The sequence below is a fragment of the Eretmochelys imbricata genome, chromosome 2 (genome assembly GCF_965152235.1).
Source record: "Eretmochelys imbricata isolate rEreImb1 chromosome 2, rEreImb1.hap1, whole genome shotgun sequence".
Classification (NCBI taxonomy): domain Eukaryota; kingdom Metazoa; phylum Chordata; order Testudines; family Cheloniidae; genus Eretmochelys; species Eretmochelys imbricata.
Genome location: NC_135573.1, coordinates 253786306 through 253811298, shown reverse-complemented (window position 1 = coordinate 253811298; position 24993 = coordinate 253786306). Strand labels below are relative to the sequence as shown.

General features: G+C 40.8%; 1 protein-coding gene and 1 long non-coding RNA gene across 8 annotated transcripts in view; one reads left to right on the top strand and one right to left on the bottom strand.

Moving 5' to 3' along the window:
- Positions 1–24993, bottom strand: part of KMT2C (lysine methyltransferase 2C) — a 334572-nt gene that overhangs the window by 11956 nt on the left and 297623 nt on the right. For 6 of the 7 annotated variants that reach the window (XM_077808385.1, XM_077808388.1, XM_077808389.1 and 3 more), the window contains 11 exons: positions 20596–20828; positions 14516–16216; positions 8996–9208; positions 7851–8015; positions 6657–6798; positions 5699–5846; positions 4008–4186; positions 3759–3913; positions 3312–3564; positions 2526–2665; positions 1377–1484 (listed from right to left, as the gene is read on the bottom strand). In XM_077808385.1, the coding sequence (XP_077664511.1) occupies positions 1377–1484; positions 2526–2665; positions 3312–3564; positions 3759–3913; positions 4008–4186; positions 5699–5846; positions 6657–6798; positions 7851–8015; positions 8996–9208; positions 14516–16216; positions 20596–20828 (3437 nt within the window). The remainder of the gene's footprint in view (positions 1–1376; positions 1485–2525; positions 2666–3311; positions 3565–3758; positions 3914–4007; positions 4187–5698; positions 5847–6656; positions 6799–7850; positions 8016–8995; positions 9209–14515; positions 16217–20595; positions 20829–24993) is intronic. The other variant, XM_077808386.1, reaches the window with a different exon arrangement.
- LOC144259973 (uncharacterized) overlaps positions 1–24993 on the top strand; it is a 64030-nt gene that overhangs the window by 8777 nt on the left and 30260 nt on the right. The gene's annotated exons all lie outside the window — the stretch shown is intronic.

Here is a 24993-nt window from a genome sequence, read left to right as displayed (position 1 = left end):
AGCAAAACCTAGATAACTATGGAATTTAATAAATTAAAGGATTATTTAGTCAGTTCTATGCTTGAGACTGTGTTTTTGTGGGTCAGGAGGGAATTTTTTTCTGATTATACTTTCTCCCCACAAGACTGACTACAGGGTTTTTTTTTTAAAAATGAGTGGTTTTGCCTTCCTTGGGGTGTTGGGGGGAGTGAGTAAAGATCTCCAACTACCTGGTTTATTCAAGGAAAAGTACACTGAAATTAAAGTTAAACTGTACTTTTCTACTCTTCACATCCAAGAGTTAGGGGTCTGATCCAACTCTGATTGAAGTCAATGGAAAAACTCATTTATTTCAATAGAGTTAGATCAGATCCTTCTTGTTGTAAGATTTTTCTTGCAAAGCGTATTATCATTACTTTAAATTGAGATTTTTAAGCCCTAACAGTGTGCTTGGTGATGTACTGATATATATCTGCAGCAAGGGAACTCATCCACAAGCATCCTGTTTTCTTCCCTCCAAACTAAATAGAATAGGACAAGACAAGGAAGTCTGTCTCCTGAGAGGTGCTGTGCTGCTACTATAAGCTGCTGTGTACCCTTACTAGGGTCCACGAACAGAAAACGGATTCTTTTCGCTGTTTACAACAGGGGAGACTGAATGGATGAAATTCAGTTCCAACTACATGTTCTTGTCATCCTGGAATACACATGTGAAAAACTCCTGGCATGATCACATTTTCAACCAAGCATGTTTCTTAAAACACTATATAAAATGGCTAGTTCAGTAATTATAAACTACTTTTTTCTTTCATTGTCATTCACCACAGTCTTCATCAATTAATATTTTGGTAATTATTTCTTTAAAATAGCCATTGCGGCCAAATGAAAAGACAGTGGAGATTATTATACTTCCTACCTTTTGTGTCAAGAAAGTAAAGTGTTCCTGCAATCTCCCTGTTCAGTTATTTTTTGTACAGTTGCTAATGATTTCTTACTGCGCACAAAGCAAATGAAAATGCAGAAAATAAAGGAATACACTTAAGGTTTGATGCAATGTTCATCAACTCAACAGAAAGCCTCCCACTGATTTCAATGAGAGTCAGAGATTCGGCCATAAAGCTCTGTCAGGAAAAGACTGCTAATGCTCTGCCATGCATTTCTCCTAGGTTTAATTTTCTGTAAATATGGATTTTGATTTTTATTCCTGATCCTTTGCTGCTTCAGAATTTCAATATCCTACTGTAGCACGGACTCACACTTAAACGCCATTAAAACGTAACAGTTTATGGTATTATAAATACTAAGTATGCCAAGAACCCTTGGCCCAAGATCTTTACTTAGGAAATTTTTCTATTTTATTAGAGAAGTAACAGCAATAATTGCTAATTGGTACTTACCTTGCTCTCTGAGTTTTTTGCTTGCACAGCTGCTGAATAAAGAACAAAGCAGTTGTTGCTACAGAAGACAACATCCTTTTCCACTCTATCAGAGATCTCTCGGGAACCCTGGGAATCAAAGCCAAAGATTGTTATGAGCCCATTCAAGGGACTAGAATCGACACTATTGTAATACAAATATAAACTATGGAAATTTAAAGTTAAAACCACCAGTGGCCTTACTCTTCAGCATTTTATGCCACCAACAGAAGTGCATTAGAATCAATGCAAAGAATTCTCTATTGTATGCTCATCTGAATTTTACTTAAGACAGTATTTCTATAGGGCATTTTTCTTTTATCTTTGAACCACAGAAGCTCTTCCTGTTTCAGGCTGGTCAAAGATAGATCACACAACTTTATCATCAAGTGGTGATCTGTAAAATGTTGCTGTGGATTCAGGCCCAGATTTTTTAATGTATTTAGATGCCTAACTCCCACTGAAGTCAATGGGAGTTAGGTACCTAAATTCTGTGAAAATCTGATCCGTGGTGTTTTGCATGGGTGTTCATACACTTTATGTATAGCTTTAACTATAAAGCTCTATTACATAGCAATCATATGATTTCATTATTTAGATAAATGGTGATGGTATTTTTGTTGCAGGTCAGATGCATCCTTTTCCAGAATTCATACTGGTGCAAATATTTTAATATTTGCATGCTGGAATGGAGATCCAGCAGGGACATTTGGTTGCATACAGGAATGGAGATCCAGGAGGGACATTTGTTTTTTTTCCCCTTACCACAAGAAAGAAACAGCAGAAAATATATAAAACCAAGATTTAAATGTGATTAACTCTCTTCTGCTTGAAAATATAAAGTATTATTACTCTGCAATGGTTTCAGAGTCACTCTTCCAATAGTGGCAGATAACAGCCCAAAGTTAGTACCGTGGAAAGAGAGCCCTGCTGAATTTTTTAAGTCCCTTAAAACTGATATATCATGGTAGCAACATTTAAATAGCTGTCCCACATTATACACTGGAACCTATTTAAGTAAACTGACTGAAATATTCATATAAGCAGTATTTCTGAAATTGTTTGCTGGTTTCATTTGCTGACTGAAAATTATGATAAAAAAAACCTAAATATCACTTTCCATGACAGTACCTGTTTAAGGAAAGACAGATCTTTGAAAGATTTCCGCACTCCACTACCAAGAACTACCACTTTACAATGAGAACACCACTGAGGTCTCAGTGCTGAGCCTTCTGCAATATTTTGATTGTGATCTTTATAACCGGCTAGACCTAAAAAATCCAGACAAATCTGTTAGAAAATACCATCAAGACACTCCTGAATGAAGTGTGTGCTGAAGTGGCAGTAATCTTCGGCAGGTTAATAGTGGGACTCCATCCTCCTAGACAGAGTGTTCGGCAAGCTTTAAGATAAATACAGATGGGGCGTTTTTTCTTAAATCAGACACAAATCTTGTGTAGTTCTGGTTTGAATAATAAGGCAAAAAGAGATTATATGAGATGAATAAATAAATCAGAATAAAATAGGAGTATTAATATATTTAAATTTCTATGTACAAATTTTCCAATGGAGGAATAATCTCCCAAAGTGGTGAAAGACACACCATTAGAGTAATTTAAAATTAGACAGGACAGAAAACCTGAGAATACTGTTGGAAACAATCCCACACTGGCAGCGAGATGGACAAGATAATATCACAGGTGTTTTCGATCTTTGATTTCCATTAGTCTCTGAGAACATCAGGAACCTAGTGCACAGGTACATGTGTGCTGCTTGTATAAGAGACAGTATTATTAAAAACAAGACTCAACTAGTTAAGTCTAGAGTTTGAGTTTATAGGGCTGAAAATTCTCCAACGCCAACATGATTAAAAATGCAAAACTAATAATTACAAGAACTAGATATAAACTAACTCACCGTTGCTGTTTGGAGGAAATGGCATATTAGGTTGCTTCAGTCCATAAGACCCTATTAGTCTGGTAGGGCCCATGGATCCTGCCGGAGGACCATGAAGTAATAAGTGCTGTCTGTATTCCATAGCCGGATTCATTCTGTGACTGTTTAACATTCCCATAGAGGATGGAACATCTGGGGCATTACTAACTTCATAACTGTTGGGAATTCTGACGTGCAGAAGATTGGAAAATGCAGCCACAACGCTACTAATATTCTAAAACAACAAAAATAAATCTCTGTTTTTATCAACTACAGGAAGTAAACTAAGGATATCAATTACCAGATTACAAGAGCTGCCATACTATAGTAGCCCGCATTCAAATTAAACTGAATAGTCATTATTTTATATAATATGCTACATAAACACCATGCTAGAGTTCACAAATCACTGAAGTTTATTTCCCTTACCTCTGCAGCTGTGGGATGTAAAGTAATTGCTACAGATATAAGGCCAGATTTCAGACCATTTTGGGATGGCCCAAGCTGAGAGCCAAAGAAGCCAGAACTAGGTAAAGTTCCTGAACTATGTTCTGATTTTACATAGTTCCTTTTTGCTTCTGAACCTTAAAATGAAATAAAATATATATGAGGTTAAGCTGTATGATTTTGAATGGATAGAAACTAGCAATAAGTACATAACATAAGTATTACTCTTACCTTTTCCAGTACTGCTGGGTAGGATTGGAATGATGGGGGATGGTACAGGCTCTGGATTCTCTTCCTTTACCAGAGACAAATCTGGATACCTACTTACTTCCATTCCCACAACGCTTTCAGGAGAGGAAGAGGGAACAAAGCTGTCAGGAGTGTCCCGGTCATCACAGTGATCTTGAACCCTGGGAGAAAAAACAAACTACATCTTTTGAAAATGCCTTGTACAAAAATTAAGTGAAGGTAGTGGGTGAATTTTTGGTTGCTGGCAACAATTTTTGTGGCATCCCACCTTACTTCAAGATAAAATTAGCCCTTTGGGAAAAACAGACAACAAAATTGTGATGTTAATCAAGCTATGCCCCATAGAACTGTCCTACCCAATAGTTCACCAACCAATACACTTCATCTGTGTTTGCTGGATATTGGATATTCTCATTCTTACCTGATACAGTTGTACTTCCTCTGCAGTCACTTATTCATCTCATGAACATGAAAATCAGTGAAAAACAGAACTAAACTTGTCTATTAACACCAAACTTGTTTTTAATTATCTTCTTCCCTCCCAAACTAAAGGCAACAATGATCTAGAATCTGAGATACTTTTAACTCGGCAGATTTGCTGTAGATGATAGATGTAGATGATAAAGCCACTATTCTGCTCTTGAACATCTAGTAGATGCTAGATAGCCCATTTTTCACAGGTGCAACATGAGGAAGGATTTCACAAGGTTCGATGGCCACACACTTGGGTGCACAATGCTTGAGCTTATCATAAATTTAAACTTCTAGAACGTGTTCAAAATACATGTCATATTGAATGGCCCACAGCCTTCCCCTACTGGATTTATAAAATCCATCCACCCATGCATCCACCATGGCTTGCATAACCATAGTGCCATAAATCTTTAATCTGCACTCATCCTCAAGCACTCCTATAAGGCAGGTAAGTACTATTATCCCCATTACAAAGATGGGGATGTGACGCAAAGACAGATTAAGTGATTTCTCCAAGGTCACACAAAGTCTGTGGTGGAGCGGGGAACTGAATCCAGGTGTCCCAAGTCCCAGGCGAGTGAACTCATCACTGGACCATCCTCTCTCATACATCCAACAGCTGTAGTGCCTCAAACTTGTTGTGCTTCCAATAAGCTTGAGAAAGAGAGGGAGCGAAGTCTTTGTAGAGAGTCCTGCTGTGCACCATGGAGCACCTCTCCACAGTGATTCAATCTGTGCCTACAAGGCAGGGGAGTTTTTGGGGGTAGCGTGTGGACATGAACAGTGGGATTTATGACTTTGTGGATCCACTGCCCAAAACAACCCTGTGTAGCCATTGATATTAATACAATTGTTGTGCCGCTCCAGCAGCCATTGTGCTGCTGTGAGAACCTGATTAGTTTCTGTAACTTGTTTCCATTTTTGGTAGAGCAAAATAATGAATATTTGACAGCTGAATAAGACATACAGTCTAGCAACAGCAAAAGTCTTCCTTTTAGTGGCACAAAAATCTCAGACAGGGAATACTGAGAGATACCTAGTACAAATAATGCCATTTTCTTCTCATTCTGGTGTGGCTGGGGGAGGGTGCATTCCCTTCTCTAACACCCCTATGGATCTCCAATTTACTTGGGCTTGCACAGGGTGGAAGGATCTGGGCCAAAACAAGTAAACTTAATATTTAGGGGGAAAAAACCTACCTTAATTCTTCCTGATTGTTATGAGGTGGTGTTGGAAGTGAAGCAGGAACATCCACAGTTTTAGGGCCCTGAGCCATAGCTCTTGCTAACAAATCATCCTGTGGTCTGAAAGGTAACTGGAACTGTTTTGGCCCAAGCGCTTTGGTAACTGAAACAAAAACACAGCGCAATCAAGCATGCATATGTCTCTCTCTACCTACTGATACACGTTTTAAGAGAGTGCTGGCTGCACTCTAATATAATTAAGGCTGTACACCAGTTTTTAACTCTATTTTCAGTCACTCATAACTCAAAATGTTTCATTTTTCATGTTTCAATTGTTTATGGATGGTTTCTGTGTGTAGGTAAAACTGTTGAAAAATTGGAGCCTTAATGGTTCTGCGATTTTTGACTTCAAGGAAAGAAAAATATATTTTTCCCCATTATAAAAAACCTTTAAGCCTTCCCCCTGCCTTCCTCTTTTGCAGCACCCAGTGGCTGAAATTTGAAAGATAGATTCTGTCATGAAAAATCCTCAGGAGGGCAACAACGCAAAGTCTTATTGATAGAAAACTGATTTTGATTTGACCAAGTTACGAGCATTTGAAAATGTTTACTAAGCATGTTCAAAGTTTGCTGAGCTGCACAACTATGGAAGGCTGCTCTGTGAAAGCACATACAGCTAAGAAAGCTTTAAAGCGGTCTTGTAATCTACATTATGCATGCAGCTTTCCCTTTGTTTTTTCCTGACTTTTGAGTGTTTAACTGTGCACTGACAGTGCTCTCAGCATAGTTTTGGCATGGAATATGCATAATTACACATGTTGGACAGAATCAATTACAACCTTCCAGACAGAGGAGTCTCATGTTCATTTGTATACGATAAAATCAAACTGCATCGAATAAGGCGCAGTGCGCATTTCATACTTCAGTACCAGCACGATACCTCTTTTAAGGAGGCAGCACACTAAAAGCTTACCATCATGTCCGCCCAGCATTCCAGCCTTTCCAGAAAGTTCCTCAGTAGTTGCAAATCCATTCACCATCTTTTGACAAGCCACTGGAGGTGGTGTCGGAGGGAGAGAGGCTGGGGGTGTCGGAGGATTACTCAGATTATTCTGCTGCATGAGACCAAAGGATTTTAAAATTAGCTTTTAAACAGGTAAATACAACACAGAGGCACACTTCCAGTAAGAGTAAATACTTGTAGGTTTTAAACATACAGAGGCAGCGCTGAATACATAAAAATTAATATTTACTTCCCAAATACACAGGAAAATAGATGAACACACCTGCTACAAAACTACTTAGTATACAAAGACACAACACACGTTATAGTGTCTGGCACGGATTTAATTATATTATTGTAGGGGAGGGGTAGATTCCTAAACCACTTAGACATAACTCTTAAACATTCTGAGAGTTACGTCTAAGGAAAAACTGAGTGAAGACTCAAGGATTTGGCCTTTCTGGAGCAGTGTCTACAGACATTAAACTTCATTATTGGTTTCCAAGTTCACCAGCTGCCCTTGCTGGGCCAGATTCTTAGCTCAGTAACTCTGGTGTAAAACTGGAATAGTCCAGATGGTCTTCAGAGCGTCATTCCAGTTTTATGCTAGAGTAACTGCATGCCAAATCTGGTCCTCTGTCTGTTGACATTCTTCCTATTCTCTCAATATTGTCTTTCAGCCCTCCAAGAGCCTGAGTTTTAAATTCTGTGGGCTATTAGACCTGCAACAAACAGATTATTTTGTTCACAGTTTTTAAGTCCTAAATCAGAGACTACTGGACAAATGATGAAGGTCTATTTCCCAACTAATTCTCATTAAGAAATGCTTTGCTGCTCTCAATGACTTTGTAAAGTACTGGATATTCAGCCTTTTCTGCTCCAGAAAGCCTTAATTACAATTTTCACCAATTAGCATCAGTTTGCAAATGCAGTGCTTGTATTTTTTAAATTTGTTTACAACATGGTTTCTATTATTTGATTCCATGTTTCGTAGAGCAAAACAACAAATACTTCACAGTTGAATGCAATATACAGTCTAGCAATAGCAAATGTCTCTTTTTAGCTGCACAGGAGAGACTCCTAAGAGATAGTTAATGCAAATAATCCCCTTTACCTTGTTTTTTACGGAGAACAGACATGGGAAATCTAGATGGAAAAACATACCTTGTAGATCAGTTGAGAATAGTAATCAGAAACCCCATCAAGAGTAGCACTACCAAAACTTCCCATAAGTCGATTTCCACCATTTAGCTGGCCACTGCCATAAGGGAGAAAATGTGCAAAGCTCACTCCAATTATTGGTTCCATTAGAGGTAGCAGAGAGAGTTGCTATAGAGAAAAATGGATAGAGATGAATACACCAAATAAAATAAAAGATGCTAACTGGACAGAAAAGTTTCCAGAGTAATATCAGTAGAGTGGTTACCACTAAAAAGTCATATAGCCTCTGAAATACATCAGTATTTCCTTATACTTATTAGAACAGGAAATAAGGTTGCAATTTGGCAAAGGATTTCTACTCATGGTTAATTTTAAATACATCCTTAAGTCCCATTGACTTCAATCAGAATTAAGTACATATAATAGGTTAGCTTTAACTTTAAGCATGTACTCAAGTGCTTCGGTGAATTGGAACAAAATCTCATAACACTGTATGTTAAATATTGACTTTTAAATGCCAACCACTATACACAAGCAGAGGAAAATTGGTTTGCATGTTTTGTTAAGCATAGCCTTCCCCGTGCCGCAGTTTCCCCATCTGTGAGATGGGGATGATACTAACCTTCTTTGTAAAGCGCTTTGAGATCTATGGATGAAAATTGCTACAGAAGAGTTAGGTCTTATTATTACAATAAGAAAGTTCACATATTTAAAGTCAAGGTGCGGGGAGGGTTTTAATATTGGGGTAATGTGACATTCACATCATAAAATGCTCAAAACTAGAACTGTTAAGAAAATTTCCAAGGGAATGTTGTTCCAGTGGGAAAGCATTGATTCATCAGTATCAAAACAATTCTCAGGGCTTGTGGGCTCCTGGCCTGGCAGAATTTCATTTTGAAATTATTGAAAAGAAACATTTTGATTTTTTGAAATAATTTTTTTCAGATTTTATGGATAATTTTGAAATTTGTGGGTTTTGTTCTAAATTGGAATGAAAAAAAATGTAAAAATCCTCCATGAATTGGAATTGCTATTCTCCACCCAGATCGACTCCAAACTCAGCATAATTGTAAATTTCTTTTTTCCCCACTCTGAATCCATTCTCTTAAAGCTACTCCTGATGGACTGGACATTCTCTAAACACTCACCTGTTTTAGTTGGAGAAATGTATCTGTGTTCGGATAAAGAGCCTGTTTTTCCTCTTCTTCTTTTTTTCTTTTCTTAGACCGAGGAGCTGCCTTCTCTCCAGTCCTCTGAGTCCGTTTATTTCGTTGTTTCTTTATTTCATTTCCTACATCTGTTCTCTGAAGCTGGCTATTCCCACATCCAAATGCACCTTGCATTTGATTCCCCACAGTTGGCTGATGGAAAAAGGAAAGTTAAGCAACATGGGATGCATTTGTTCAGGTCCATGTTAATTTCACATTATTTTTATAACAAGTTTTGTTGTATATTTCTAATAATGATGAAGAAAGAAAATAATGTGAAAATAATAAAGAAAATATCTGACACTTGAAAGTTTAATCCCCAAATTTCCTGTGCACTATACTAAGTGATACAGTACATCTGACAGAAGACAACATCCTGTAGTTTATACTTTGTTCACTTTTCCACCACACTGACAATTGTAACTGCTGTTTTTGAGTCCACAATACAATATATGAACTATCATTAACTCCATTGATGCCTACAAATGTCCTTAAAAATTATAAACCAGAAGTGTCTTCTGAATGTTTGCTAAAACTTATACCCTTAATTAGGGGTATTCACTAGGGCATAATAAAAGAAGAACTGGCTTCAGGAACAATTCACAAAGGTTCACTTAATGTAAATATATTCTGAGACAAATGTTGATTTATGGCTAAAACTAACAATTTTGCTTTGTACTGAGAGTACAAAAAAAATAGTTTCACGACAATACTTTTAATGCAATTCTTCATATAAAGAGGTAACTGTGTAAAACAATTAGCATGGGATTTAATGGTGCAAGTGACAGGGTGAAGTAAAAAGAAAGACTAAAATATTCAGTATTTCAATTATTGATCTAACCTGCTGTAATCATACTTTACATCACGGAAACCCCAAATCACTCCCTCAGTATACCTTTTAGTGATGGATTCCTAACATCTGTTTATACTACCAACCCCTCACCACCCACTTCCAGTTATTTTTATCAGATTTCATTCACTCCGAGCTGACTTTATTTTGCTTCCAGGCTGTGTTAAGATTTCATGGAGTCACAACACAATCTGAGGGGAAAACTAGGATGACAACAAAATACCAGACATGCTAACAATAAAGTGATTGGGGTGAGCAGATCCTGCTTTCCCTCCCCACCAGTTTTCCTACCTCTACCCTTTTTTAATAATTAAATTATCCAACATCCATTAACATGATGATACAGTTTCCGCCCCATACTAGTAAAACTATTAGCTATAGAAATGTTACTGAGAAATAGAATTGCCTCAGCTAGAGTGCAGGCATACCATATGTTCTCTAATGCATAATTGCAGATTTTCCCAAGTTATACATTTCCCTGCATTCTGCTTGAGTCTTGCATGTCTGATTTCCATAACTATGCGAGTATCTGTACTCTGATTGGCTGACAGCCAATTTTAGCCAGAGTACAGGGATTTCCATATTAATTGTACAATTATTTCTCAATCATACTATGAATATGCAAATATCTCTTCTCTGATTGATTCTTGTATTCAAATTTTTTTAACTTCTTTGCCAACTGCAAAGACAGTTGCCTCAGCTTCTGACTACTCTTCAACTAAACCAGAAAAACTACAAAATTTACTTAAAAGTAGAAAAAAATTACCGAAAGGCAAAGAAAATAGAGCTGGAAAACTGATGAAGGGGAACACCTTTTGATTCTTGTCTCTTCCCGTCATACATGTAAGTTTACATATATAATTTAAAAAATTTATCAGAAGTACCCAGCCTCTGTCAATTCACTTTGTAACACAATGTAAACCAATAAATATCAAAGTTACTGTAGAGAGATGAGCTTTGCTCACTAATAATCAGGGCGAGGAAATGGGACTGTATCCAATTAACACAGCAGTTACTATTAAAAAGTCAGCAGTTATCAAAGCCCTTTTCCCAAGATACAGCAATTAATTCCTATGCCAAATATAAGGAAATACTGCCGTATTGCAGAGAGAGTGGCAACTGTCGGTAAAGACAACATTTTTTAAAAGTTTTTTTTTTAATAGCCAGCACTGTAAGACAGAGAAAAGTGAGGAGGGAGAGAAGGTGGATGACTAGAGTGGAAAAGGAAGGCCCAAAAGGATTTATATATATTCAGGCAATTAACCTTTCATGAGAAATAGGAAAATTATTTTTTATCTGAAATTACTGAAATTAAAATTTGAATGTTACATTTAAAATGTACAATACTAAAAGTCTGAGATTGCATTCTAGTAATTAGGCAATATCACTATCCTGGGCTAATAAACCCTAATGCCAGTATTGTCTTCTGAGTTTACTTGCTATAAACACCTTAGCTGTCAGCCTTGTCATTCATTCAGCAGATGTGCTTATTTATCTGACAAAAAGGGAACACTCTAAATAATAAACATTATTATTTGCAGAGCTGCCCAGAGGTCTCAAACTGGATTAGGGTACCATTGGGCTAGGTGCTGTACAAATGTAGGGAAAAGATAGTCCCTGACTTGAAGGGTTTGTAAGTTAAGGTCCAAATCTGCAGGCTCATACACATGAGCAGGCTCCTTGTCTGTGCAGAGCTGCACGGAAGCCGCACCTGGGCCTAATTTAAGATAGGAAACAAGTGGATGTTACAGACAAATGAAAAGACCATGGGGATACACGCACAATTAGGAGGTTTGGAACACTTTTTTCCCTCTCCTATACTGCCAGATCTTTCGAGTAGGAATCTTTAGAAAATGGTCAAAAAGTGGAGGTAGTTGATGCTTGGAACATTGAGTATAGGAGCCACGATACAAAAGAAATGTACTGATATATAGTTCTGCTGACATGAAAAAAACAGAATTTAAACCCCAGCATTACTCTTGGTAAACATTAGAAATGTGCCAGTTTTAAAATGATGATTGTCTATAGAAAAAAATTAACCTTTGTATTATTTTTAGGGATATTCATTTGTGAACAGGCTGAACTATTGTATTATATTAAAAATGAGTCCTTCTGAAGTGGCCGATTTACTTAGGGGCAGATTGTGGCCTGCTCTGTGTGCAAGTGAGTTGGGAGAGTGTGCGGATAAGGTGCCCTTACTCCCTTGCACCTGTGCTACCTCTGCAGAGTTAAGGACAATAAGGAGGAGTCTCTTAAGAATACTAGAAATAAAAAGAATCCTAACAATGGTACTCGTCCACTACTAGATGGAAATGGTAGAATTATCAGTAATAATACAGAAGAGGCAGAGTGTTCAATAAATATTGCTGTTCTGTATTTGGGGACTCGGGGGCCCTGAAAAGGACTTGGGGGCCGTGGTGGATAACCAGCTGAACATGGGCTCCCAGTGCAATGCTGTGGCTAAAAGGGTAATGCCATCCTTGGATGCATAAATAGGGGAATCTCAAGTAGAATTAGAGAGATTATTTTCCTCTGTATTTGGCACTGATGGAACTGCTGCAGGAATACTGTGTCCAGTTCCGTTGTTCACAATTCAAGAAGGATACTGATAAGTTGGAGAGAATCATAGAATCATAGAATATCAGGGTTGGAAGGGACCCCTGAAGGTCATCTAGTCCAACCCCCTGCTCGAAGCAGGACCAATTCCCAGCTAAATCATCCCAGCCAGGGCTTTGTCAAGCCGGACCTTAAAAACTTCCAAGGAAGGAGATTCCACCACCTCCCTAGGCAATGCATTCCAGTGTTTCACCACCCTCTTAGTGAAAAAGTTTTTCCTAATATCCAATCTAAACCTCCCCCACTGCAACTTGAGGCCATTACTCCTCGTTCTGTCATCTGCTACCATTGAGAACAGTCTAGAGCCATCCTCTTTGGAACCCCCTTTCAGGTAGTTGAAAGCAGCTATCAAATCCCCCCTCATTCTTCTCTTCTGCAGGCTAAACAATCCCAGCTCCCTCAGCCTCTCCTCATAAGTCATGTGTTCTAGACCCCTAATCATTTTTGTTGCCCTTCGCTGGACTCTCTCCAATTTATCCACATCCTTCTTGTAGTGTGGGGCCCAAAACTGGACACAGTACTCCAGATGAGGCCTCACCAATGTCGAATAGAGGGGGACGATCACGTCCCTCGATCTGCTCGCTATGCCCCTACTTATACATCCCAAAATGCCATTGGCCTTCTTGGCAACAAGGGCACACTGCTGACTCATATCCAGCTTCTCGTCCACTGTCACCCTTAGGTCCTTTTCCGCAGAACTGCTGCCTAGCCATTCGGTCCCTAGTCTGTAGCGGTGCATGGGATTCTTCCGTCCTAGGTGCAGGACCCTGCACTTATCCTTATTGAACCTCATCAGATTTCTTTTGGCCCAATCCTCCAATTTGTCTAGGTCCTTCTGTATCCTATCCCTCCCCTCCAGCGTATCTACCACTCCTCCCAGTTTAGTATCGTCCGCAAATTTGCTGAGAGTGCAATCCACACCATCCTCCAGATCATTTATGAAGATATTGAACAAAACCGGCCCCAGGACCGACCCCTGGGGCACTCCACTTGACACCGGCTGCCAACTAGACATGGAGCCATTGATCACTACCCGTTGAGCCCGACAATCTAGCCAGCTTTCTACCCACCCTATAGTGCATTCATCCAGCCCATACTTCCTTAACTTGCTGACAAGAATACTGTGGGAGACCGTGTCAAAAGCTTTGCTAAAGTCAAGAAACAATACATCCACTGCTTTCCCTTCATCCACAGAACCAGTAATCTCATGATAAAAGGCGATTAGATTAGTCAGGCATGACCTTCCCTTGGTGAATCCAGAGGGTTCAGAGAAGAGACATGAGAATGATTAAAGGATTAGAAAACCTGTCTTACAGTGACAGACTCAAGGAGCTCAATCAATTTAGTTTAACAAAGAGAAGATCAAGACGTAACTTGATTACAATCTGTAACTACCTACATGAGAACAAATAATTAATAATGGGCTCTTCAGTCTAGCAGAGAAAGGTATATCGTCCTCCAATGGCTGGAAGTTGAAGATAGACAAATTCAGATTGGAAATAAGCGTATATTTTTAACTGGGAAAGTAATTAACCATCAGAACAACTTACTAAGAGTCACGGTGGATTCTCCATCACTGACAATTTTTAAATCAAGGCTGGATATTTTTCCAAAAGCTCTGCTCTAGGAATTATTTTGGGGCAGTTCTAGGCCTGTGTTATACAGGAGGTCACACTAGGTGATCACAATGGACCATTCTGGCCTTGGAATCTGTGAGCTGCTAACGTCCCACCCTTGCTCAGCTGGGCAGAGCCTTGATTCCACCTCTTCCCCCATTGGCACAGCTAACTGCACACCATACTGCAGAGCATACATTGCAACAGGTTTACCCCTGCATCAGAGCAGCAGGGAGACTGGGATGGAGATTAGTGTTTTGGGGATTCTCCCTTTCTCTGCAATGGGGCTGCTCCAGAGGCATCACAACTTGCTGCCCCTTGCTTGGCACCACCTGGCCCTTTACATGTTGATATGCATTTCAAAACCAACCACCTTACCATTCCTGCAGCTGGGTTCTGTTTCTCCACTAGCTTGTTGTCCCCAGCACTTTCTTCTTCTGATCGGCAGCTGTTCTCTGATTTCTGATTTAAAAGAGAGGATGATTTTTTATTTTTAAGCAAGTGTTTCAGCAGTTCATTCCCTGACTCCCCTTTTGCTGCTGGGGTGCTGGTTGATTGTGCTGGACTCTGTGCTGAAGAGGCAGGGTGCGGCGAGGCCTTATCTTCTTCTATCGTAATACCACTTTGATTCTCTGTTTTAGGCTCAGCTTGAACAGAACATTGATCAGATTCTGCTTTTTCCAGTTTAATTTCCTGAATGCTGGCAGGCACATCTGTCTTGCCCTTTTCAGTCTCAGGATTTACACTTGATTTCTGAGGCAATTTCTTTTGGAGCAAACCACTATTGGAATGCTTACATTCCAGCTCTAAGGAAGGCGAGTTCTCCACAGCATTTGTTGTTGATGAGCCTGTTAGCTCCGCTGACTCATCCTGATGATGAGTAAGTTCACTGGGTGTGCTAACTGTTGGGGTAGAGGTAGAATCTGAAACAGCTGGAGTTGGGGGTGCAGTTATATCTGAATGTGGAGTTGATGGGGCTTTTATTGACTCAGCATCATCATCCTTTTTCTTTTTTCGTGTCCTTTTCTTTTTTCCTTTCTCTTCTGGAATTATATCAGAGTACAGCTGAATGAGAGACTGACTTGATCCAGGGAAATTTGGTGCATGGGACATGCTGGTATCTTGGCCACATGAAGGACCACTACCAGCTGCTGGAAGTCCTGCAGGTATACCAGGCACAAATGGAGGCCTTACTTGGTTCTGCGTGAAGCTGGTCCCAGAGATACTGCCATGGGATTGTTTTACAGAATGGTAGTTAGGGGATCCACCAGGAATTGACGGTGGTTCAGATCCAAAAGGGGCAGGCCCCAGTGGTCTTCGCTCATTGCTTTGCAAAAAATTTACTGCAGGTGGTGAGTTCACAGGGCCTTGTTGCAAAACTTGCCCCATTTGCTGCTGTTGATGCTGTGGAGATTGCTGAAGGGGTCGTGGAGGCGGCATGAAATCACAGGATAGGTCAGAGTTAAAGAAAGGTATCTGAGACAAGGAAGCTCTATTACTTAAGTCTGACCCTATCATGCCATGTTGTTCCATTTCCATCCTCTGCTGCAAAGCCCTCTGTCGGTCCACCTCCTGCATAAGCTGTATTCGTTGCCGTTCCTGCTGCTCTCGTAAACGCTCCTTTCGTTCCCGCTCTTGAAAACTTTCACTAAATGGGTTATTATCATCAAATTCAACCCTTGGTGGTGGTCCTGACTGTGCATTTGCATTGGAACTTGGCACTGGAGTTGGTGTGCCAGGATTCATTGGCAACTGCGTCATTGGAGGCTGCATCCTTGGAGCATTGAGGGGGAGGTGATTTGGAGGAGCAGTTGCAGGTTGCCACCCAGGTAAATTTGGCATTCTGGCTGGGTTGGATTGCCCAGGAATTACAACTGCGTGCTGCTGATGCTGGAGTTGTTGTGCTACCATGGGGAAGTTTTGCTGATTCATTACTGGTGGTGTTCCTCCTGGAACCATAGGTGGCTGAGACTGGACTCCTGGCATTATAGCATGTGATGTTATTCCACACTGTTGCTGCTGCTGCTTGATTCGATATTCCTCAATGAGCTCTGCATGTTCCTTTTGCTGTTTTCGAATCTGAAATTTAGACAAGTCATTACTCATCTCTACAAGTTTCTACTTAATATATAATAGACCTCAAATATACAGGATATACTACATTGAAATTATTTCATTGGAAAATGAGGCTTGTCCAAGATCAGCACTGGAACACATTAAGCTTATTTACTTAGTCATTTCATGTCCAATATCCATCATCTAACCAAAAAGAGTGCAATCCTTCCCAATGCCAATTTCCATACTATTAACTGATTACACAACATACAACCACAAAGAACCAGAATAAGGGACAATATTTCAGAAGCAGCGCTGATCTTTAAACTATAGTTTCATTATGCAGCACTATTCAAAACTGCAGAGAACTTGCAATATATAGGTAAATAAGAAATAAATTATGCATAAAAATATATGTTACTGACATTTGCCAAGTAGTGACTTTTGTTTTATTTGTTACTATTGTTTGTATTTATGTGAAAAAAACATTTAAAGTAAAGACTATTTTAAAAAAGCTCTAGAGCACCTGAAGTGCAGGCTCTATAGAGATATACCTTTGGTATTAAATGTACAGTGGAAGCTTGATTGCAATCATAGAATCATAGAATATCAGGGTTGGAAGGGACCTCAGGAAGTCATCTAATCCAACCCCCTGCTCAAAGCAGGACCATTCCCCACTTAAATCATCCCAGCCAGGGCTTTGTCAAGCCTGACCTTAAAAATATCCAAGGAAGGAGATTCCACCACCTCCCTAGGTAACGCATTCCAGTGTTTCATCACCCTCCTAGTGAAAAAGTTTTTCCTAATATCCAACCTAAACCTCCCTCACTGCAACTTGAGACCATTACTCCATGTTCTGTCATCAGCTACCACTGAGAACAGTCTAGATCCATCCTCTTTGGAACGCCCTTTCAGCTAGTTGAAAGCAGCTATCAAATCCCCCCCTCATTCTTCTCTTCCGCAGACTAAACAATCCCAGTTCCCTCAGCCTCTCCTCATAAGTCATGTGTTCCAGTCCCCTAATCATTTTTGTTGCCCTCCGCTGGACGTTTTCCAATTTTTCCACATCCTTCTTGTAGTGTGGGGCCCAAAACTGGACACAGTACTCCAGATGAGGCCTCACCAATGTCAAATAGAGGGGAATGATCACGTCCCTTGTTCTGCTGGCAATGCCCCTACTTCTACATCCCAAAATGCCATTGGCCTTCTTGGCAACAAGGGCACACTGTTGACTCATATCCAGCTTCTCATCCACTGTAACCCCTAGGTCCTTTTCTGTAGAACTGCTGCCTAGCCATTCGGTCCCTAGTCTGTAGCGGTGCATGGGATTCTTCCATCCTAAGTGCAGGACTCTGCACTTGTCCTTGTTGAACCTCATCAGATTTCTTTTGGCCCAATGGCAATAGGCACTGGGGCTTGAGCCTAGAGCCAGCTAAGCACCCTTCAGCTTTCAGGCCTTTGTTCAGAAAAACATTTAAGCACATATTTAAATTCGAGCACGTTTAAGTTCCACTTAAGCATATGTTTAAGTGTTGTTCTTAGTCAGGGCATCACTGACTTCAAAGGAAGTTGAGGGAGCTCGGCACCTTCTGGCATCAAATGCAATTTAGGTTTATAAAATAATAGAAAATAAAACAACCTTAACATAAGACTAGAATGAAGTAGGATATGTGCAAGGCATTATTACCAATATTGTATGAAAAAAGTTTCCTTTATCTATGATCTATTGTTGTTAAAAAAATTTTAAATTAAATTATATTTGGTTGCTTCATCTTCCCAACACATCTGTCTCTACAGAATTGCACCAAGCCCCTTCTAGGAAAATGCTCTTTCTACAAATTGGAAAGAAAAGGCAAGAAACATTCTATATTTCACAAACAGATATCCATTGCAAGAAGATAGGACCGACAATTGCTCAATTATGCCTTGCAGAATACTGTGCCCAACACTGTTGGCCAAAGACATAAGGCCTCAGTTTACTGGAGCAATTAAAAATACATTCTTAACTTTAACCCCATTGACTTCAATGGGACTTAAAAATTCGATGAAAGTTAAGCACAAGTTTAAGTGCTTTGATGAATCAGGACCTAGGCCAGGTGTGTCAAACATACAGTTTGTGGGCTGGATCCAGTGACATGATGTAGTTATGTGACTTGCATGATGGCCTCACACACTGCAGAATTCTTCACTTTTTAAAAAAAAGTCAGTTTCTAACCCTCATGGCTGCAGAGATTACTTTTCAAACATGAGCCGAGGTAAACTGATGTCATGATGTTTGCCCCAGTCTGCAGCCAGACTGAAACAATGACTAAAAACTGTGACCTCCTCTCTCCGTATTAATCTGATGGGAGTGTCCATGCTAAAGCCCAACGATGACACTTTTGTGACAAAATTAACTATTTCACTGCTAATCATTTCAGCACATAAAAGGGGTGAGATCTGGGAGTTATTGCAGGGAAGGAGATACTGAGGGTAGAACAGAAATGAAAGACAGAGGAAGGGAGAGAAACAGAGAGAAGATGAGGAGGAAGGAAGAGAAACAAAAGGTAGAAGTAGCAGAGGTCTGAAGTGGACCTCTAATATTCTAATATTTTCTTAGCGAACGAGAGTGACTGCTATACAAATAATAAATAAAGCTTCGTTACTTCAGAAAAAAATCACTGTGCAAACTTCCTACTGACATCAGTGGAATATCTGCTGTGGACTGCGGGTACCATAAAGTCTTTACATTATATCCCGGCCCACAAGTGCACCCCTCTCCTCCAAATGAGTTTGATACCCTGGGCTTAAATTCTAAAGAATAAGAAAGAGGCTCCTCAACTGCACTCAGCACAGCTTTAGTAACAGATTTCTTCTGAACTGTGACTATTTTATATAGTGACCATGTAACATGATAAGCTCTCTCCGAGTATTCTCTATGAATTTCTTGTTTTTCACAAAACAAAGGAAGATCATTCAAAAATATGAAATTAAACTGTAATAAAAGAAGGCATCTGAACAGGAAAATATAAAATAAATGACACATAACTGGCAATTACAAAGGTAGAATGCTACCAAGTGAAACTGGTGATATGATAAAATTGGAGAGAAAACCCTTAGTTGATGGATTCCTTCAGTTGAAGGATTCCTTCAGTTGAAATATAGCCGTATATTTCAAGATGTTCCTATTCTTATATAATTGACAGTGCATCTGAATAGACTCTGGCTTTCCTTCGCACTGCTGCCACCCAGTCTCTCTCTTCCCAAACTCTTAAAACAGGTTTTTTTCCTTTGCTACTGTAGTGTTTTTTCTTGTAGTTCCAGTAATGCTGAGAAACTGAATCTCATAACTGACATTACTCGTGAAACATGAGGGGTTTTGTTGTTTGTTTGTTTTTTACATGAATTGCACTGTGTTTAATAGTTACAATTAGGGCTGTCAATTAATCACAGTTAACTCAAGCAATTAACTCAAAACAAATTAACTCGATTAAAAAAATTAATCATGATTAAGAGCAGTTTTAATCGCACTGTTAAACAATAATAGAATACCAATTTAAATTTATTATAAACATTTGGATGTTTTTCTACATTTTCAAATATACTGATTTCAATTACAATGCAGAATACAAACTGTACAGTGCTCACTTTATATTATTTTTATTGCAAATATTTGCACTGTAAAAAGGTAAACAAAAGAAACAGTATTTTTCAATTCACCTTATACAAGTACTGTTGTGTAATTTCTTTATCATGAAAGTGTAACTTACAAATTAATAATTTTTTTTGGTTACATAACTGCACTCAAAAACAAAACAATATAAAACTGTAGAGCCTACAAGTCCACTGAGTCCTACTTCTCGTTCAGTCAATCACTAAGACAAACAATTTGTTTACATTTACGGGAGATAATGCTGCCCGCTACCTGTTTACAATGTCACCTGAAAGTGAGAACAGGCATTCGCATGGCACTCTTGTAGCCGGCATTGCAAGGTATTTACATGCCAGAGATGCTAAATGTTCATAAGCCCCTTCATGCTTCGACTTGTAGATTTCACTATCTTTTGTTTATTTTTTCTGCAGTGCAAATATTTCTAATACAAATAATAATATAAAATGAGCACTGTACACTTAGCATTCTGCACTGTCATTGAAATGAATATATTTGAAAATGTAGAAAAAAATCCAAAAATATTTATAATAAATTTAAATTGGTATTCTATTATTAAGTGTGATTAAAACTATGATTAATTACAATTAATATTTTTAATCTTGCAATTAATCACGATTAATTTTTTAAATCATTTGACAGCCCTAGTTACAATACATATCTAGTGGATTTAAATGAACAAGTAATCTTATAGTGTTACACTTTAATATTAAACAGAAAAGATGCTGTCCTGTTTCTCCCCCCAAATTGTTACCTGTTCTAGCTGTTTCTGGACCATACTTTGCTGCTCAGTAACATGCTTAAGCTGTTCTGCATCTTCTTCTGGGAATTCACGGCCAGCTTTTTTGGCAGTGCGTTGTTTTGCTGACAGCGCTTTTTTTGATTTTCTGTGTGCTCCAATTTGCTCTTCAAGGTATTTCTGTTGCATTTGAAGAAGTTGTTGTGTTTCTTGTAGCCATTCTTCATATTGCTTTCTTTGTGAATCATCTGGGGTGGGGGAGGGAATACAAGGAAAGTAACCATTAATATTATACTAAGGACTCTTGTTTTAAATGGAGGAGTTATTTATTGTGGCTTTCAGATTTTCTACGTGCAGCACAAAATTTAAAACAACAATATCCATCAAAAATGCACAAAAAGAAATAGAACTTCTAAAAAGGCTTTCAAATCCCAAACAATATCTAAGCCCCACCAAGTTCCCCAAAAACAAACTCTATGCCATCATTCCATTTATCTCCCAATCAGCCCCCAACACAGGAGAAGCATAGGAGCACAGCTGAATCTTGTACCATGATTTGGTCATGACCAAATTTGGGCTCTAGTGGATCCAGAAGGGAAATGAAAACCCTTACTTTGCTACCAGCCCCCTCCTGTTTAAACTAAACTTAAGAATGTCAAATGATCATAACACATGGGGAGAGGCAGTCTCTCAAACAGATAGGATACAAAGCATGTAGGGCATACTAGGGTAAAAACACCACCGTACCACAACTGAAATAGCCAACTGAAATCACAGACCACAGGAGTAATAAGAGCAAAGGGATTGAAAAAAATTGTTACCTACCTTTCGTAACTGTTGGTTTTTGAGATGTGTTGCTCATGCCCATTCCCTTCTAGATGTGCACAGTTATCTGAGATTTTTGCCTTAGCGGTATCCGTAGGGCCAGCTGTGGCGCCCCCTTGAGTGCCATGCTCATGCGTTGGTACATCAGGTGCTGCCGGCCCTACGCCCTCTCAACTCCTTCTTGCTGGCAACTCTGACAGAAGGGTAGGAGGGCGGGTAATGGAATGGACATGAGCTACACATCTTGAAGAACAACAGTTACAAAACGTGGGTAACCAATTTTTCTTCTTCAAGTGCTTGCTCATGTTGATTCCATTCTAAGTGACTCACAAGCAGTATCAATGGAAGTGGGCTCAGAGTTCACGGTTTTGCAGCTTGCAGCACTGCTCTGCCAAAGGCAACGTCGTCTCGAGCTTGCTGGGTAAGCGCATAATGAGATGCGAACATGTGGACAGACAACCAGTTAGTGGCCCTACAGATCTCTTGGAATGGTATCTGTGCCAGGAAGGCTGCTGACGACACTTGTGCCCTAGTCAAGTGTGCAGTCGTGATCGCCAGCAGAGGCACTTTCACCAGCTCATAGCAGTAGCAGATGCAGGCCGTGATTAAGGACAAAATCCTCTTAGCAGACACTGGGCGACCTTTCATTCTGTCTGCCACGGCAACGAACAACTGCACTGACTTACAGAATGGCTTTGTTCTATCTACGTAGAAGGCCGGTGCCCTCCTGACGTCCTGGATGGAAGGATGTGTAGCCTGAGCTCCTTATCTGACACACGAGGCTTTGGAAAGAAGATGGGTAAGTATATATCCATGCTAGTATGAAACTGGGAAACGACCTTGCGCAGAAATGCTGGGTGAGTTCGCAGCTGGACTTTATCCTTGTAGAAGACTGTATAGGGCGGCTCCGAAGTGAGTGCCCTAATCTTGGACACCCTGCGGGCTGACGTTATTGTGATCAGGAACGCAACCTTCCAGGAGAGAAGCAGGAGACAGCAGGAAGCCAGAGGCTCAAAGGGAGGCTCCATGAGCCTCAACATCACGAGATTCAGGTTCCAAGGGGACAGGATCCCAGACGTGCAGGTAGAGATGCTCCAGACCTTTCAAAAGCCATGCTGTTGTGTCGTGAGTGAAGATCGACCTGTGTTGGAACGGAGGATGGAAAGCCGAGATAGTGATCAGGTCGACCTTGATTGATGACAGGGACAAATCTTGGAGTTTGAGGTGCAGCAGATAATCCAGTACCTTCTGCAGTGGGGCCTGCACGGCCCGAATACCTCATTCCAGGGCCCAGCACGTGAACCTTTTCCATTTGGCCACATAAGTCACTCTGGTGGAGGGTTTCCTGCTACCCAGAAAAATCTACTGAACATGGGCCAAGCATGCCCATTCGTCCACGCTTAGACATGCAGTAGCCAAGCCATCAAGTGCTGTGCCGCCAGGTTTGGGTGTAAAAGGCTTCCATGGTTCTGGGACAGCAGATCCGGCCAAAGGGGTAGTTGCAATGCTGCTTAGCTCCTAGGCGGAGGTGTGGCCAGGCAGCTCTGCACGCAGGCTCAGCCTGCAGGCACCACTCCCGCAGTTCCCACTGGCTGTGGTTCCCAGCCAATGGGAGCTGCGAAGCCAGCACTCTGGGCGGAGGCCGTGCACAGAGTTGCCTGGCCACACCTCCGCCTAGAAGTTGAGGGAGGGGGATGTTGCTGCTTCCGGGGAGCCCTCCAGAGCCCACCTCACCCCATCCAGTGCTCCTGCTCCCTCCCCCACACGAACTTTACTGCAGCATGGGAGGTGGCAGTGGCCCGAGACGGCCCCAGCAGCAGCTGGTGCACCTGGCACAGGGGCTGCCTGAGCTGCCCCTGAGCCAGGCACACCAGCCGCTGCAGAAGTCATGGAGGTCAGGGAAAATCATGGAATCCATGACCTCCGTGACAAACTCACAGCCTTAACTATAAACAATTATTTCCAAGGTCCTAAGGCTTGAAGTCAGAAGATATGAAACCGCTAGCCCTTGCTATGCAAGGAAAGGCATTCCAACTAACCACCATGGGCGGGAAGAAGGAACTGAGAGGGCGCAGGGCCAGCAGTGCCTGATATAGAGACACCTGAGCGCAGCACTCAAGGGGTCAGCTACAGCTGGCCCTATGGATCCCGCTAAGGCAAAAATCTCTGACGACCGTGCACATGGGCGCGCACACCTAGAATGGAATCGACCTGAGCAATCACTTGAAGAAGAATATAAAGTTATGCCCATTAATGTAACAAATCACCTCATCTCTGACCACAGATAGTGTTTAAAATTGTATTCAGTGAGAAGGGAATCTCTTTATATTATTTTTTTACATAAGACTACTAGGAAATGGAAGAAATAAGAAATCACTGAGAAAAATTAGACTGCATGAGATATTTGTAATCTCAAGCATCTACAGAATTATTAATTAAAATAAAAACTGTTTTGAAGAACTACTGAAGTCACTGCAATAAGATCAACTTAAAATGGGTCTCAGTGTTATTTATTTATTTTAGGAGAGCTTTTTATTTGTCTTTTATATACAATGCATATTTCTCCAGTTCTCAGTCAAGGGCCTCCAGTCCCAAATGGCTTTTTACTACAGAAATTGCCCTTTTTGGCAGATAACTGGTTACTCTTCTCAGAGGTCGTAAATGTAGTTTGGCTATCAGGATCACTACAGAGTAACCCCAAGGCTCCTTCACCCGTCTCCTGGGGGCAAAGCACGTTACAGTAGATTCTGCTTACTATCAACCCAGATATTAACATCGGGCTAACAGCAACATTTTGCCAGGAGCTAATCCCATTCCATTTACTTTAATGTTAATGGCCTCTGGATATTGACAATGGCATGCCTCTTATTACAAACATTTTTTTGGAACAAAGGCTCCAGACATAGGCGGTTTGCAAAGCTGCAGCCAGGGAAGGAAGGGCTGGGACATGCCTTCCTTGGCTGCAGCCACACGAACCTACCTGTGCCCAGTGCTCAGCACAACCCAGAGCTTCCTTCTGGGGCTGCAGCCTTGAAAACCTGCCAGTGCACAGGGTCTACATAGGAAGTGAGGGGCTGCAGACTGGGAGGGGAGGCTATGGGCGGGCACTAGCAGGGAGCGGGGCTGCAGCCTTGATGCTAGAGTTATGTGGTACCTTTCCCTGTGCTCTCTGGGCTGCACACTGCTGGGGGCTGCACCTAGAGAAGGAAGAGCTGGGATGTGAGGAGCTTCGATCCCCTGGAAGCACAGGGAGAGGTACCATGCAGCTCTGTGGGCCCCCAAGGCCTCTGCTCAAAGAAGCCCTGGCATCTGGGCTGGAACCTCCCTCCCTGCTGCTGCCCTGCCTGCAGGCAGGTTTGTGGGGCTGCAGCCAGCGAAGGAAGCACTGGGATGCGTCTTCCCTGGCTGCAGCCCTGCAAACTTGCCTTCTGCTTATTGACAAATGCTGTATAATGGCAACTTTTTTTTGCTGGCAAATGAGGGATTGCTAATAAGCAGAATCTACTGTACTTCCAATAATATTCTCAGCTGCTTTCAGTCTAGGATTGGGGAGAAGGAGGCCAGGTCTGGGAACAGTACCAGTTTTCT